The sequence below is a fragment of the Megalobrama amblycephala genome, linkage group LG23 (assembly GCF_018812025.1).
Source record: "Megalobrama amblycephala isolate DHTTF-2021 linkage group LG23, ASM1881202v1, whole genome shotgun sequence".
In the NCBI taxonomy this organism is placed as follows: Eukaryota; Metazoa; Chordata; class Actinopteri; order Cypriniformes; family Xenocyprididae; genus Megalobrama; species Megalobrama amblycephala.
Window position 1 is genome coordinate 27135735 of NC_063066.1, and position 18477 is coordinate 27154211.

An 18477-nucleotide genomic window follows, 5' to 3' on the forward strand; every position below is an offset into this window, starting at 1 on the left:
ATTTCCAAAGAACCTTTTTAAGAGTGTAATATTATAGATAGCTTTACATGACTGAACTCAATGTATGCGAGTAAATATGGATATACTAAATGGTTCAATATTGTACTATATAATTGTTCAACATATCTTCCGATCCAAAGAGTTGTTGGATTTAATTCACAGACAGTCCGACGTCAGCAGCATACCAGACACTGTTCACATATGTGGGTCTGGAATGTTTGGTTTCAGCTTTGTTTGGAGCTCAGAATCACTTGTAATATTATTACTACATGATGGAATGACACTATAATCTCTTTTGTGTGTTTGTTTTCTCTTTAGGCCATGAATATATACTGTGTAACACTCAACGGACCTGCTCCCTGGGGCTTTCGGCTTCAGGGAGGCAAGGACTTCAACATGCCTCTGACCGTGTCCAGGGTAAGTGACCTCATCTTGGATGTGGCGATGGGTAATAGACATGTTTTGTTTGCAGCTTAAGCTGTCAGCTGCATATAAATGATGTATTCATCCCATTTTTTTCCCTTTAACATTTAAGTTTGACAAATGAACGAGGCATTTCACAGACTTCATTTAGATAGCATGAACCCATCACTCACTCAAGGTGTTTTCATACCCGTAATGAGGTTTTGCACCATTTCTGTGTTAGTTTACGGTCCCGGTCTCTGCACGCAGAAAGACATTAAACACAACCTCAAAAGGAAATGCAATAGAGTTAATGAGAACAGTGTGCTCAGTGCTTCATGAGGTCTATTTCAACACTTGCATTCCTTCAGAAACATGTCACCGCTTGATATCAACCCCATAAGAAAAGGGCTGCTTCAGAACTCCATTCAGATGTCTCCTCACAAGGATATGTTATGCTTTGTTTAGTTTCCAGCATGCGTTGTTCGCTCTTTAAGGTCATTGGATCTTGGCTTAATGGCACCTCCAATGGAGCATATTGAACAGATCAGGTCCAGACAGAGAATTTCCATTCCTTATTTGAGCAGTGTTGTTTGTAGTATACACACAACGTCAGCTCTGGTAGCTAGTGCTGTTGTGGACCTGAAAGGTCATTTCGTATGTATACGAATACCATAGAGACGAATAATGAGGCCTTGATTTGGATAAGAGTGATGCGGATACATTTTCATATTATGGCTCGTTTCCACCGAGTGGTATGGTTCAGTACAGTACAGTATGATATGCAATTTTTGCTGTTTCCATTGTTAGAAGTTGTGAATGGTACCCTAATTCCGAACAAAGCTGCTGTATGTCCTCCATTGTTGTTTACTGTCACCTTCTTCTTCACGTGAGAATGACGTCGATTGCTACTTTCCGGCATACACCACGCCTAGTAAGGGTACTGTTGTTGGTGGAAACACAAGCTGGACCAGGGTTTACCATCCCAAATCGTACTGTACTGCGGGAACTGAACCGTACCGCTCGGTGGAAATGAGCCATTAAAGGGATAGTTCACCCAAAAATGAAAATTTTATGTTTATCTGCTTACCACCAGCACATCCAAGATGTAGGTGACTTTGTTTCTTCAGTTGAACACAAATGCTGATTTTTAACTCCAACCTTTGCCATCTGTCAGTCTTATAATAAGAGTGGACGGGAACTCGAACGATAAGAGTCTAAAACACTTCCATAGACAAGTCCAAATTAAACCCTGCGGCTCGTGATGACACATTGATGTCTTAAGACACGAAACGATTGGTTTGTTTGAGAAACCGAACAGTATTTATATCATTTTTTACCTCTAATACACCACTATGTCCAACTACATTCAGCACTCGATTCGTAAGGTCTGATCACGCTCTGACAGCGGCAGTGATGTCTAGCACTCATTGAAGTATATGCGCGAGACATCACTGCCGTTGTCAGAGCGCGATCAGACCTCACTAAGCAAGTGATGAACAGAGTTGGACGTAGTGGTGTTTTAGAGTTAAAAAATTATATAAATACTGTTCGGTTTCTCGCACAAACCGATCGTTTCGTGTCTTAGGACATCAATGTGTCGTCACGAGCCGCAGGGTTTAATTTGGATTTGTCTATGGAAGTGTTTTAGACTCTTATCGTTCGAGTTCCTGTCCACTCTTATTATAAGACTGACAGACGGCAGCGGTTGGAGTTAAAAATCAGCATTTGTGTTCAACTGAAGAAACAAAGTCACCTACATCTTGGATGCTCTGGGGGTAAGCAGATAAACATCAAATTTTCATTTTTGGGTGAACTATCCCTTTAAAGTACTTTCTTCTATTAGTATGCACAGACAACCATAAGTAAGCTATTCGTATGTTGATTCCACAAAAAAACTCTGTAGTGTTTTCAAAATGTTCTGTTTGTTGAGCGTCCTGATTAGCAATTCGTTTTCCAAAACCATCATTATGGTTGCATGTTCTGTCATTACCAACATAGTTCAATGATTCAGGATTCCCAGAAATCATAGTTCCAACGAACATTTGCAAACCACATTGCAAACCTGTGTTTGGAACTACATCTCTCAACCTGCATAGTTTAAGTTAGTATTTAACATTTAGGCCCGGTTTCACAGGCCGGGCTTAGCCTAAGCCAGGATTAGGCCTTAGTTTAATTTGGGAATTTTAAGTAGCTTTTATAAACGTACCCTAGAAAAAAAACATTACTGGTGTGCATCTTGAGACAAAACAGTAACACTGGCATATTTTAAGATATGTCCGTACAAGTTGCTTTCAGTTAAAACAGCTCAAACATGCATTTTAGTCTAGGACTAGCTTAATAGCCTTATCTGTGAAAAGGGGGGGGGGGGGTGGGCTATTAAGCTCTTGGTCACAAGAAGCAAGCTAACAATGCAGAACATTCTAGGTCTTTCATTCCATTTAAATTTATACATTTCATTCTGTATATTTTAGCATGTCAACAATCAGCGGTGCATATTCATAATGGAACCCTGGAGTATGGTGTAAAAAGGAATCCATGTTGCTACATTTTCGGGAAACAGTTGTGAATGCCTAGTTAAATTCTCAATTGATGAATTGTACTGCGGTGGTTGAGCAGCGAGTTACGTTTTTGTATTCCAAGACTGGAACACTAGATCAACTAATGCATTGCATTTGGGGCAGGACTGTTTGTTTGCTCAACCAATGACAGATGGGTTTGAAAAAACTGTTTGAAAACAGTCATTTTGCGGTTTTGCTGAGGTAAGCTAGTGTAGCGGAAATTACACGCTTCGCAAATCTGTTTTCATTGCGTTTGTAATGTGTCTTGTTCTTAATAGTTTTTCTTGTCTACATCTGTAAAAAAATTGTATTGATTCATTGGCAATGTGAATTTCGGCTTCTAAATACTTTTTAATTATCAAGTAACAAATGCTGGACTTTCTTTGTTTTTAGCTCTGCCAGATTTTACATTTTCACCATTTTCTTTACTTTGTCTGATCTGCAGCCGTGTACATCTGTTTAACACTCAGACGTCTGTCTACACTGATGACTTGCACTGACACTCCCTTAAATGTATGCCTCAGTCAAAATGGTGACTTCATCCGTCATTGTGTGAGTCGGCCATAAAGCTGCCTGCTGTTGCCAGATGTTATGCAATAACAGGAGCGTGTCTGTGCGTGTCATTCTTAACCTGATTTAGCTTCTCATAAAGTGCATTGCAGGGTCCTGGGTTTATGAAGAATGATTTCATTACAGGACTGAACAGATACCGGCATTTCTTCATGTTAGAGCTAACATAGCATAAATGATGACTATCATTTTGGAAATGAAGGATATCTTCAATTTTTTTTTTTTTGAGTAAAACTGCAGGAACCGCTTCAGCGTTTATTCAAAGAAATGGAAAACTGATAAAAGTGGAGATAAGTCCATCCAGATGGGTCAGTTATTCACTTTATATTTCAGTGGCTCTCTATGTAAGGCCTCACAAAGACTTTTCTATTGTGAAGACCTAAATTGGCATGTTATCACCATTTAGTACCATAATACTAATCACACGACCTGGAACGTGCCTAATGTTTAACACATCACAGTAATGCAAACACTTCATACCTCAGTCGTCCTCACCTCTTGACAGATGTGAAAATGAATTTTCAATGGAATGTTACAGACGGACGACTTCCTATGTTCAGGTTGACATCAGCCAGTCATTATAATGACAGGAGGTGACTCATTAGGTGTGTTTGTTCTGTAGTATGCAATTACACTATGCTGTTAAAGGTGATTTGTTAGTCTGATATGAAGGACGGTGATTCATTCATCTTGACAGAGGGCTACGCCCTTCTACGTTGCCGAACTGTCAAGTTATGCAGTGTTAAATCATGCTAGGTCGAAACGGATGGTGAGTTAATGAAGATATGCTCTGTCCACAGGTTCTAAAGTGGAGTAATCTGAAGATGGGTGGTCTGTTTTCCCCCTTCTCCTCAATGGGAGAACAAAGAGGTTAAAGAGTGAGGTATTACGTGCTGAGGCACACAAGGCTGGCCATTCAAACAGGAGAATGATGAAATGGAACATAGTGGCTTATTTATAGAGGACAGCTAAAACATTTGCTGTTATACATAATAATTAGTAGTGCTTACTAAGAATTTACACAAACCACTAATCTTGCATTTTAAACTTTGGCGTGTAACTCACTCTGCGCCGTTTGCGCTATATGGACATGAGTGATAGTCTTTGTGGAGAGTTGCTTTTCTAAGCAATCTACTTTACAGTTTTCACCTGTTGGATGATAAACATGCACAGAAATGCTATTTTTAGGGCCCAATTGTGGTCCCTAAATATAGCTTTTCTGTGCATGTCTTTGGTTTGGTCTCTTTTGACTCGGGCCATTAAGTAACCCCCTAGTAAGACCATTTGCTAATTTGCTAAAAATCACCCCAATCCCACATTACTAATACAGTCTAGCATCATTAGCGACTGTATTTTCCCCATGTCATAAGTAGGGATTGAGTTCATCAGCTGATGGTATTTGGAAATTGGACTGGCCTGAGTATTCCCTTTCATTCCTCCTTTCATTCACCTCCTCCTCCTCCTCCTCCTGTTCTCTTTCCATTGCACACATCGGCACATTTCCTCAGCATTCCTGGGATTTTTAACACTGCTTTCCTATTTCTGGCAACAGAGCAGCCCTTTGTCTGCTTTTGTACCCACTATCCATTAATGTCTCCAGTCATCATTCCTGTAACCAGATGACATGGCTCTTAGACCTCAAAGGAATACTTTCCTGGTGAAATCAGTAAAAGTGCAACCTACAGATGAGATGACACACACACACAAGTCATTGGATCTGTGTGTACTAGCTGTGAAATCCATAATGGCTATATTGTACAAATGTTATGATTTATATTTGCTTCAGTGGATGTCCATCTGGTTTGCATTAGCAGACAACCTGCAATTCAGCTGAAATTAAGCACAACTGCAATTAGAAAATTATGTATGATGATGTAATCTTTAGAAGATTAGAGAACAGTTTGAGTTTTTCTTTTGTGATTTGTTCCCTGGGTCAGTGATGCTATCTACATGTTAGTGTGCTGTTAAAAGTTGACATAATCCAATTTATATCAGATATAAGGATTTAAAAGAAACAGTTGCACACTTTTTTTCTTTCAGGAAAACAGACCTAAAATATTGTTGACTAAATCTGCACTCACTTATTTAGTTCATCAGTCATATGTTCTCGAGAATGAGAATGTCCTTCTATTGGTTAATAATACATTTATAGTTTGTTAAAAAATGTTATGAGATTAATTGTTCTTTGCCGTTATAAACTTGTATGCTCTTAAACTCAAAAATAGATATTTTTTAAATATAGCTCATTTCTGTACATGTACAGTTCAAGGTTACCATGGTTGTCAAGAAAATGAAAGAAAATTATTATTCACTGATAATCTTCCCTGCAGAAGAAACCGTGTCACTGCTGCATTCATACTCGGAATCCGATTTTTTTTTTTTTTTTTTGGGGTTTTGGGTTTTCAGTGAATAACTACCTACATTTTGGTCTGTTCCTCTGAAAATAAAGCACACAAGTGGACTACTGTTATTTTATGCTGTTTTTTTTTTTTTTTTGAGCTCCTGTTGTCACCAACTGTCATTGTATAAAGATTATTTAAAGTGGACCTATTATGCAAAATTCACTTTTATAAGGTGTTTGAACGCCGATGTGTGTCTGCAGTGTGTGTAAACAATCAGCCTATAATGGTAAAAATCCACTCACTACTTTTTTTTTTTTTTTTATAATTCCCATAAATCAGAAGCATTCTCTTCAAATGAGCTGATTCAGATTCTCCACTACAATGACATTATCATAGGGAGGAGCCCTGCCCACAACCGGTGACATCTGCCCTTTTAGCTTAGACACAGCCCTGAGTGAGAAGCACAGTCTGTCATTTCTGTATCTTTCCTGTACTAGCTTGAATTTTACAAAGTCTAATCCAAATGAGGCATTACAAGTGTTGTGTTTTATGTACTAATGAACATAAGTGTCTCCATAGACCCCTGTCATCTGAGTCACTGAGGACATTGTGGTTAAATTTAATTTTTTAAGGACGTGTTTCGAAGAAAGTAGGAAAAGTCTTGTATGTTTGCGCCAATCATTTTACGCCGGACTGCTTCAATGCTGGTTTTTCACAAAGGTTGATTCTGAAAGATGGGTCAATACCAACGCTTTGTGCTCAAACTTCATATCCAGAAGTGATGCTGCCCTCACGTGCTATTGTAAACGAGTTTCCTAGTTAAAAATTGCACATGAACGCCCTTTCTGACATTTTTAGTGCGTGAGATTGTCCTGTTTTGTTGTTGCCGGTATGCTGGAGCATGAGTTCTTGAAACCCCGCCCTCTGGAAAGGGAGCCAGGAGCAACAGCTAATTTGCATTTAAAGGGACACACTTGACAGCATTGCAACAGTGGGGAAAGAGTAGGCCTATATGGTTTTTGAATGACATGGGAGTAAGTAAACAGTGACAGCATTTCCCCTTTTGGCTGAATTGTTACTTTAACAAAACAGAAAAAGAGAGATTCATTTGACGTTCCTCATGAGAAACATTTAGTTCTTGGTTTACTGATCATATTCCCAGTGTCTCCGGCCTGCTGACCTAATCATCTGAGTTTGTCAGAGTCATTTTAACAAGTTTGTCAGTATGTTTGTTCGCTTTTAGAGGGCTTGTTAGCCAGCGTGGCAGTGGCTGCTCAAGGAGACCTCTGAAGACAGTTTGTTTTAAAGCTTGGCTCTTACATCTAAGATATTTATGGCTCACTCGTATCAGCTGACGCAATTGCACTGAGGCCCAGAGTCTTACAGCCCCCCAAAAGGAAATGGAAAGTGAAATGCAGCAAGTATTTTAACAGGGTGGTCTTTAGGGTTGCCACATAAACTTTCAGCACCATCAAGGACAAAAGGATAGGCTGCTGCTTGTCTGGTGGAGAAAATTGTAAATGGGCCATGATTTTAAAGACTATTTAGCATCTGATATCCAGGGCATACATAGGAAATGTCAAAGACTCTATTTTTATTGTTGATTGTGACCCAAATTATCATTCATCGAACATATAATATGGCTGCCGTCCTTGTTTTTAACTGTTTATGCAAGTGTATTTTCTTGTGTCGCCCTGCACATTGATGTCAGAGGGTTTAAGGTTTCTTTACTCTTCCCCCTTTGACTTGTAAAAGGTCTTAGCGCAGCACTTTACTGCCACCAGACTCAAGCCAAGGAACAGCTGGGCTCTGAACTTGAGCCAGGAACACAGGTGTCCATGTCCATCAGCTTTATCTGCATATCCAACCATCCATGTTCCTCTTGTCTTCTTTCTATCTCTTTTGTCTCTCAACCTTTTATTTGTGTGTGTGTGTGCTCATTTTCCTTTGTGTTTACTTTTAAAGGGATAGTACACCCAAAATTAGAAAAAAATCCTTGTCATTAGCTTGCCTTCAAATTTTGTTCCTTCCACAAACCACAAATTGATGTTTGCACTGTTCTTTTCCTTTGAAAGTGAATAGTGACCAGGGCCTGTGAAGATCTAAAATGACAAAAAGTACCATAAAGGTATTGTTGAATATATCACCAAGACTAGTAATTTTATGGTGCTTTTTGATGGCCCCTGGTCATTATGCACTTCTATTGACTGTAAAAGAGCACACAAAAACATTCTGTTAACGTCCTTTTTGTTCATATATTAAATGACATGAGGTAGGGCGGTATAATTAGCAGCTTATGATTCAGTGTAGTTTCTCAGACTGGCTTGGTTCACAGCAAATGCTGCTCAACACAAACTCAGTTTGGGTTACTTAAGTTTGCTTATAACATACATTCGGCAACTCAACATTCACCGTACATCTTCCCAAACTTGTAATGACAACAAGTGCTTCTCAACGTAAGAAGCTTTATCTGCTCTCGATTACAAATTTTTACTACCGCGGTGGTAAATCACCAACAACCGCTGGTGTTGCAGTGGTGGGATCCGAAGGGCGGGGCGGGGTTTGTTTATTTTATTTATATATATATATATATATTAGAGGTTGCGTTAGACTTGCGTTTCGCCGTCATTTTGATGGACAGGATCGTAAAAAAATCCATCATAATATTACCCGTCATTTTAATTTTTATATTTTAATAAGACATTTTATTCACGAACTTACAAGATAAGCAAATAGGCATAGGCTTGCATTTATTTATACTATGAAAAGAAAGTTGATCAAAGAAAAGCTGCGTCACTTTCAGTTTTCGTCTTGAACTCTTGTCACGGATTGTGAGTGAATGCGATCATCCTTTCATCTTTACTACTGTACAGAACGAAATAAACATGAATGAAAAAAAAAAAAAAAATGTTGAAAGATACAGTAGCTTACCGAAATCTGCATCACGTCATTCATCAGTGTTGCCAACAATGTCACCTAACATTATACCTCAGAAAAGCCATTAATTGACCATAAACTTATAGTCGGCAAGAAAAATAAAAAAAAAAGAATTAAGCATGCATAAGTAACTTTAAACTGGGTGCTCGTCTGTGTGTAATCAAGCGCATCGTTTTCATTTTATTCTGGAGACTGAACTCGCGCTCTGCTGCCACACTGGAGCGCGCTCACCACCTACTGGACAGGGGTGGGAATTACAACAAGTTTACATACAAACTACATAATCTGTCAAAATGACGGACGGGCTGCAGATTTTTTTCCGTCACTGCTAAACAAATTCCATTAAAGATGGAAAATTTTCAGTTAACGTGATCTCTGAGATATATAAATATATATTATATATGACGTCACACTACTGCCGGCGACACTCCACGACCGCGGGGACAACTTCACCACCGCGGTGGCGCGGTTGTCATGCCAACCGTCACAGCCCTACTCTCGATTAAAAAATAAAACTAAATAAACAAAAGCTTGATGAGTTTAAATTTTTAAAATGGGTAGATTAAGACAGAAAACTTTTATTTATTTATTTAAAACAAACAAGCAAGCCCAACCCAAGTGAGGAAACGGTAGCGCAAAAGTAATGTGACACACTAGTACTTTCCATAAAAAGTAACTATGTAACACAATTAGTTACTTTTTTTAGGGAGTACTGCAATATAGAGTGGTGCAGGGATGACGTCAGAACTCGGAAGACTAATTCGCCACTGTTTCCCTTAAAATTTTCCTATTGGCTTTTATAATGGGGTTTTTCATTTTGTGAGTAACATACAGCCTGAGGTAAACATAACTCGATGATACTTTGTTTTGTTGTACAACGTAAACTACACACTCATTCATCAAATGTGAATTTTGAAGTAGTCATGTTTATTTTTGAAAAAGCAAGTAACAAGTTTGGGATGTGAGTGTGTGCAGTTTATGTTGTAGAACAAAAAGTCAAAGTATGTTTACCATAGGCTTTATTTTACTCATAATTTGAAAAACCCCATAGAAAAATCTTATCATAAGTCTTCCAGGTTCTGACATCATCCCTGCACCACTCTATTGTAAAGCATTACTTTTAAAAGGATCTTTCCCCAACACTGCTTATATTATTATTACTAAATGCTCTTATTTTTTACAGTATAATATTACAATTAAGTACTTTCTAAGACCTCTCATGGTCTTGTCTGTTTCCTGTACGCTTGCCAAAGCGCTACACCTGAGGGAGGACGTTCTGCAGGATTGTTTTTCAGACCCCAGCCATTTCCTCATGATGTCCTGACGACGTCACAATGCTTCTTATGTTTCATAAATATTTGCATGGTCTCAAACAGGCTGTTAAGGGCTGAGACCCAAGCACAATAACTTTTGTTCTCTTCTCCCAGTGCTGTCCAACTCCGGATTCTGATTCGCAATTCAGCAAAGAAGACTTGTAAATGTTTGTTGAAGTGAATAGCAGGCAGCAGGGACAGGAAATGTGGTAGAATGGAGGGATAGGGAGTCTGAAATGTCCAGAGCAGATGGTAAAACTTCTGGGACAGCTTTATATAGACATGAGGGTAGACCATGTGCATTGAATTCAAATACATGCCAACAGCAAAAGCTGGATCTCATTAGGGTGTTACCACCAAATGTCTTATTATCTTATTACACAGACTAAGTGTTGTTAATGATGTGCAGCATTTTGCATTTTGAGTTGCTTTTATTTGTGGCCAAAATGTGGTGGTGCTGTTTGGGTCCACGGGGTCATGGTTTCAAATGTTCATGTTAACCCTGCTGGTAGATGTCGTAAATACACCATCTGGTTCAAAAAAGCATCTTTTTTTCATGAACGGCCATTCAGAAGCTGAGCAACTATGATCGAAATGAATATGAATGCTAACAGATATTCTCATGACCTCCGTCTTTGGAGCAAAAAAGTGCACCTTTTAGCTTTAGGGCGGGACTTGAATCTTTCCTCTTTACTATTTTTGTGGGAGTTTTGAGCAAAGTTTCCTCATAAATATTCGTCTTCAGCGGAAATCTTGCTGAACTGCTTGCCAGATCAACAATAGGTCAGAGAAATTCCTCCAAAGCTTGGCAGAGCTTGCATGGTTTGGAATGAATGTTCAGAAATTTTATATGGCATATCAGTTTGGCGGGATCTTGGGTCTAGGTTGTGTGCTTTATTGTGTGTGTGTGTGTGTGTGTGTGTGTCATTCAAGTTGTTCACACTTTGCTCAGTAGTTATCTGAAACTGTTGCTGGTCTTATTTCCCAGAAGGCATCAGACACAGGCTGACTAAGCCTTGGAATTTCACATTTTGGTTTTGCTATTCCAGTGATGAACAAGGTATAAGCCTAAATCTGGGACATATGTGTTGCTTTAGCATAAATCAGTGATATACACATGAATGTGACTCATATGTTTCCTAGAAATGACACACAGAACATAATTTCCCATTCATATTGTACACAGAGTCCAGACAGCATGTAGAACATTTTCCATGTTCCAAAATTTGGATGTTCATTTCCATGTAACACCGGCACTTGCATATTTCCCTACATTCTCTTCACTTTCCCTTCTGGGCGTCGCCTCGGGCCTTTTTCTGAGTGATTTAAATGCTGAGGCTCGCTTCATTGCCAAGTCGGCCTTATCTGAAAGCGCTGCACAGTGAGGCTGTAAAAGTCAATGCTGCATTAAAGTGCTGGATTATTTTAGACCGGCTTTTTTTTTTTTTTTGTTATGATGATGGATTTATCAGCAGTATTACATTGTGAGTTCTTTGTCCATGCTGTAGACTTCACTTCCTCTCAGTTGTGTTTGTTCTTGTGTGTTGGGTTTGATCGATTGGAAGTTAGGTGTGCTGCTTCTTTCACTGTGGTTTTAGTGTTGACGTGGTTTTGAATAGTTGAAAAGCTCAGCATGAGGTGTGGTTGGCTAATGTACTTTTTATTAAGATGATCTTTTGTTTTTACACCTAATGCCTGTCATTTATTCAAGATAATGCAACTAAAGTGTTTTTGAATGCTTGTAAAGTAACGTTCCTTTCTTGAGTGATAATAGCGACAAAATGCTTGATAAAACATGTCAGGTTTGCAGGTTCAGAGAAATGTTCCCATTTTAATCTTCTCAATTGCTGGTGGCCCACTAAAGCACAGAGCCCTAAATTTAGACATCTTCAGAATCCAGGTCAAATTATAATAATTTTAGCAGCTTTTACATATTAAATAAATTGTAGTTTATTCCTTGAAGATTCATATTAGTGGTGCTAAGACAGGCATTATTATTGCTATAGTTCATGCTAGGTTAAGGACTTAATCCACTTTCAAATAAAATTTCTGACAATTTACTCACCCCCATGTCATCGAAGATGTTCATGTCTTTCTTTTTTCAGTCGAAAAGAAATTAAGGTTTTTGATGAAAACATTCCAGGATTATTCTCCTTATAATGGACTTCAATGGCCTCCAAAAGGTTGAAGGTCAAAATTACAGTTTCACTGCAGGTTCAAAGGGCTTTAAACGATACCAGACGAGGAATAAGGGTCTTATCTAGTATCTTATCTTATAAAGCATCTGTTATATGCTTTATAAACACAAATGATCGCCTTGCACGTGCTTCCGCTTTCCGTATTCTTCAAAAAGCTTACGCTGTATGTCCTACACCTTCCTTATTCTACTTATGGAAATAAACAGAACTGGCACCGCGTTCGTTCCATAATTTCTTTTTGAGTGAAGAAAGAAAGACATGAACATCTTGGATGACATGGGGGTGAGTAAATTATCAGGAAAATTTTATTTGAAAGTGGACTAATCCTTTAAATAAGCTTACCTTAAGTATTAAACTTAGACAGAAAGCTTGTCCTGCATGCTACCAGTGTTATTTTAGTGTTAGTTATATTACTAAAGATGTTTTAATTAATATTTTGAATTGGCTTTTATTTTTATTTTTTATAGTTTATAGTTTTATTTTTTTATTTTTTATAGTTTTCATTTTAATTACATTTTTAGCCATTTTATGTTCTTTTGTCATTTTTATTAGTTTTTGGTTTTAAAAAACATTTTAAATAGTATTTATTTATTTATATTTATTTTTATATTTGTTTATAATTTTATTTATATATTTACTTATATATCGTTTATTTATTTATTTTTGGTTTTAATTCAGTAATTTTAGTACTTAAACTTATTTCAGTTGATTGCCATTTGCCAAGACAACCTTTTTCCGGTTAGTCCAAGTTTCTAATATTTATATTTTATTTCATTTCAGCTATTACTTTTTTTAATAGTTTTTGTTTTTGTTAACGATAAAACACTACATGCTAGATGGTAATTATACCTAACATTATGCCGCTTATTGAGGTGTGTGTGTGTGTGTGTGTGTGTGTGTGTGTGTGTGTGTGTGTGTTATTTCTTTTCTGAGCTACAAGACTTACGATTTTCACTGGATGGACAAGAAAACAAGCTAAAAACTGCAATAGGTTTACATACTCTAGAAGTAGTTAGATATGTTGAGACCAGAGAAGTCATTGAGGCTTGGGGGTGGCACTTATGGCTTTAGTCATTAATCAACTGCATAGTAACCATCCAGAATACCTTAGCAACCACACACCAATGTGCTATAGAACCCTGGCAACCACTCACAACACCCCTTGTATTGTGTTTTCAGCACCACTCACTTGCTTCAAAAAAATGTGAAAATCTGGTTTAGATTTGAAATGTTTTGAGTTCGCTGAAAGTCATCTCCTGACACTTCATTAGACAGAGAGTGACTAATGTTTGTTCTCTTTGGCTGTTTCAGCTGACTCCAGGTGGCAAGGCGGCCCAGGCCGGAGTGGGTGTTGGTGATTGGGTGGTGTCCATCTCGGAGGCCAATGCAGAGGAGATGACCCATGTGGAGGCACAGAACAAGATCAGAGCCGCAACCGACTCCCTCACACTCACTCTGAGCAGGTACACACACGCACATTTACTCAGTGTCTTACATCAGTGTCTTTTAGTTTCAGTAACACATAAAGGGAGAGAGGATGACTTAACAGGAAATTGAGTTCTCGGGTTAATGCATCACTCTAAACCCTTTTATTGCAGTCTTGAAAGATAGAGTATGATTTTTTATTTTTTTTACATGTGGTGCATTAGAAATGACTAAACAAATTCTGATGTCTACAACTGTGGTGACGTCACAGGGCTTTGAAAAAAAGACTAGTCGGACACCATTTAATAGTTAATAGATGCCTAAAAGAGTATTTTAGCATTTCATTAAATGTAATTGTCTGTTTATAGACCTTATGTAGTCCCGCCACCTTTCTGCACTGTGCTCATTGTGTTTGACTTCCGGTTTGTATTTGTACAGCGATCTTACATATTTATGAATGAACTGCTCGTTTTAAAATCTTCCCGGTCTACTGACATTTGTTAAGACATCAGCTTTAAACATTACAATGCTCATGATAACTTTCATTAACTCTACACCAGGAAAATCCACTTCACCAGCTATTCTTTGACAGCAATGCCATAGAAATATACAGAGCTACCACAAAAACAGAAGTTCAAAGACAATATTATAAAGATGGTGTCGCACTTGTTTCTCTGGCACATAAGGTCTATAGTGGTTTACCATTGTTTTGTTAAGGATGCCAAAACCACTGCCTATCTCTATAGACAGCAACAGGTCTCCAGACGTGTTATTTATGAATGAATTTTCTCCATACAAAATTGATTTATAGTGATGACAAATCTTAAGACAAACTTACCACAAGCGCTATGATTGGTGTAGCACTGATTCTGTGGATTTTTATTATTTAATATATATACTGTAGCTTAACATTCTGTACAAATTGTGAAATGCATTCAGTGTTATTAACTAGTAATTTTTTATTGAAATAAAGCTTTAATAAAATAAAATAATATAAATATTCGATGAAAAGGGAATGTTGCTTAGCAACTAAATGAAACAAAACAAGTTTAAGATTAAGTAGCCTACTTAAAATGACTAAAACTAAAACTGATTTAAATAATAATTAAAAATAAATAGAAATAATAAAAAAATACAAAAGCACATAACCAAATTACTAAAACTTAATCTAAAAAAAAAAAATCAAAACTGAAATAAAACAAGTTTAAGATGAAGTACTTAAAATTAATAAAATAAATTAAAGCTAAATAGAAGTATAAAAAAACATATATAAATGATATGAAAATACTTAATTCAAAATATTAATAAATACTTTAAAAGTAATATAACTATTAGTAAAGTAATAATAAACGCATTTTATAAGCACACAAAATCCAAATAATAAGACTTGGTTTCATACTGTCTTGTTTTTTTTTTTTTTTTTTTTCATAAAAATAATCAAATGTTATGATTTATCTCTGAGCTGTATGTGTGTGTGTGTGTATATATATATATATATATATATATATATATATATATATATATATATATATATATATATAATTATTATTTTTTTTTTTTTATGCCTATGGAAAATATGTATCTCAGTTTGAAAAGCATGTTGGTGGCATCACGTATATCATAGGTTTGAATCTTAACAACAAACTGGTGGATAAAACATCAACATAAAACACTTTCAGATGCATAAATGTAAAATCATTTTAGTTCAAAACCAAGGCCACATAAAAATTAGGCAGTCACTCTTGTGCTCTTGTGATATTTTAGCTTTTAATTTTGGTCTGTTGTTTTGAAAATGTGAATGTGGCTTTTAAACAGTTCCTAATTCAATGTAATTTGGCCCAAAATTGTGTCTAGAGTGCGGATCTATCAGGTTGCGACATGACTCCAAATGAAAAGGTGTTTTGCTTGTTGCTATAGCAATTGTGTTGATAACTTGGCATGGGACCTTGTGTGGCATTTAAGCTAAATTAAATGGCCTCTAGGACTTGAAACTTCAGGTGTCTTGTGTTTTGCAAGTAGATTTTAAGACCGGTATTAAATGCATAGAACAAATCTTATAAATTCTCTCTCACGCCGTGTAATAAAACTGTCCGATGGCTCGGATGACCCTGGGCTAAAGGTAGAGCAGATAAGCTGGAGACAGAGTGCTAACTCCATGACTTGAGTTGCCCTTCACTTCTCAGCATGGAGATGGGGAAAACTCCAAAGCCTTGGGACACAATTCTAAAATTGCTTATATTGCACTCCTTTTGGGAAGCTGCAGAAAGGGCCCAAAAAAGGAAAGTTTGAAATGGACCTTTTTGCCCTCAGACAGAATAGGAGCTACTGGTGGAAAGAGTCTGTGGTTAAGAGATGAGTAATGGGAAAAGAGGAGCTTAGCTGCTGAGTGACAGATGCACTCCTTCCTGCTCTGTCATTAAGCCGTCCCTGTGATCAACACAAGATGACGAAGAGTCTGTTTAATGGTCCAAACCGCAGTTATGAATGTGGTTTTCCTTTTTTAGGTGTGCGAGAATCATTTATATGTCATCACGTAAGCGCTTGTAGTGGTTAGTAATGGCCTGTTTAAGAGAAGATGAGCGATAAAAAAAATTGCACTTGAGAATTGTGTCTCCCTTGATAAAACATGGCTCAGCTCAAACAATATGTGCATGACTCCAATATTTATATGTAAATCTATTTGTCTCTCTTCACCGGCAAATCCCTGTCAAGACTGATGCTGCGTCCGAAATCGTGTACTATTTAGTAGGTACTACATTTGAAATTGAATTTACTTTGCGACCGTTAAAAAAAGTGTGCACTATATAGAATGAATGTGGGAAGTATGTAGAGTTGTCAAAAGTACCGACTTGGGTACCTAGTCGGTACTGAAATTTAAAAAATGTGACGCTTTGAGCGCTGTTGAGCGGATTCGTAAACACCTCTGATTGGCCACTGTGTTGACGGGCTCATCGGATATGTTTGGGATTGGCTTCAATGATCAACGCTTCAAAAATTTTGTAAATAGTCATCAATGATACTCGTCACAGGCATATTCGATGAGCGTGTCAACACAATGGCCAATCAGGTGTTTACAAATCTGCTTAACAGCGCTCAAAGCGTCACATTTTTAAAATTTCAATACCAATTGGTACCGAAGTCGGTAATTTTGACAACTCTAGTAGTATGAATGAAATTCGTACATACTATGTCCGCCATATTGTTACTGTCACGTGACCAACCAGCATCAGCTTTGCCACTTTACTGCCATTCTCAAATCCTCTCCCGTGGCCTCATGGGATAGTAAAGTGCCTATCGAATTCAGAATCTCTGCACATGTAGGTCATCCGCGGACTTTTCGCATACTGTTTTACGAATACTATGACTATGTACTATATAGGGAAGTACTTCGGACACAATCAGGGTCATATTTCACCCAGAAATGTTTATATAGTACTGAAAGGTACACTATGTAACTTTCGACACTCTAGCAGTTGATAAGCAATCCCGCAGGTACTGGGATATGATGCAGCAATTGTCGTCCTGCTCAGCCTAAAATGGTCTGAATATAAACACTTATTATAGGCGTACATGGTTTGGAAGATGTTGATTATGTTCTCGCTCATTATATAAGTTGTAATAAATGTCGCATCAGTTAAGCTTGTTTCGTAAGTTCGAAAGGTGGTCTGGTGGAAGCTAGTTATTTTACTTTATAATGTGTTAAATATGGATATTTTATATGGATATTTTTCTTACACAAATGCAGCTGTGTGGAGTACGTTTGTGATGGATGAATGCACTTTTTTTGAGCTTCAAACAGGTGGTTTCCATGCACTGCCTTTATAAAGCTTTGGAGCATCAGGGTGATAATTAATATAACTCTGATTGTGTTCATCAGAAAGAAGAAAGTCATATACACTTAGGATGGCTTGAGGGTGAGTAAATCAAGGAGTAATTTTTATTTTAAAGTGGACTAATCCTTTAAATGGTCCTTTGGATGGATTTTAGGGTGAAATATGATGCATACATTTCTTAGTGAGATTCACCTGGATTTGAAAGCTGTTTGTCATTCTCTCTCTAATGTCCCCTGGTATGAGGGAGGACATAAATAAATGAGGTCGGCTCTGTCATAAAATATATTGCTGGATGCAGAGACTAGCCGATTCTCCAGACAGCTCTTTGTTACAGGCTACAATTTTGGAATGCTGGGGGATGGAATGAGCTGATTGGATGTGTGAATGAAAGTGGGCGTGTCCTCATGAGTCATATCGCTGATGGTTAAATGATGTCATTTCTTGACATTTTTGTGGCGTTTGTTGTGACATAACTATGAAAACATCTTTTTATCAATGTTCATAATTACTCCTTTGCCCAGTATGCTAATAGATGACTAGGATCTTGACTATTGTTTTGGGTGCCTTGGTTGACAGACATGTCAGTGTATCTGTCAGTCGTTGTCTATCGCAGATAAATTATAGTGTTTGTATCCCATGGAAAGGCATACTTGAAGACAAATGTCTGAACATGTCTGTATGTACTCTGGGATATACTTTTTTTTTTTTTTTTACAGAGGGTGGTGTCATTTTAGTTTACACAGCCGTTCGGGCAACCTCTTCAATTGTGGTTTGCAAGGGTTCTTTGAAACACAAAGTCTCTTTTTAGCTTTGTTGCTTTAAATCGTTGTCCTAGTTTGCCCTTCCTGTGTGCTTTAGTTAGTGAAGTGTTTGTTTAAAGCATTAAGTTCAATGTG

At 37.4% G+C, this 18477-nt stretch overlaps 1 protein-coding gene across 4 annotated transcripts in view; it reads left to right on the forward strand.

Moving 5' to 3' along the window:
- The window catches only part of pdlim7 (PDZ and LIM domain 7), a 49393-nt gene that overhangs the window by 2428 nt on the left and 28488 nt on the right, over positions 1-18477 (forward strand). For all 4 annotated transcript variants that reach the window (XM_048176247.1, XM_048176250.1, XM_048176249.1 and 1 more), the window contains exons 2-3: positions 319-417; positions 13635-13786. In XM_048176247.1, coding sequence (XP_048032204.1) covers positions 319-417; positions 13635-13786 — 251 coding nt within the window. The remainder of the gene's footprint in view (positions 1-318; positions 418-13634; positions 13787-18477) is intronic.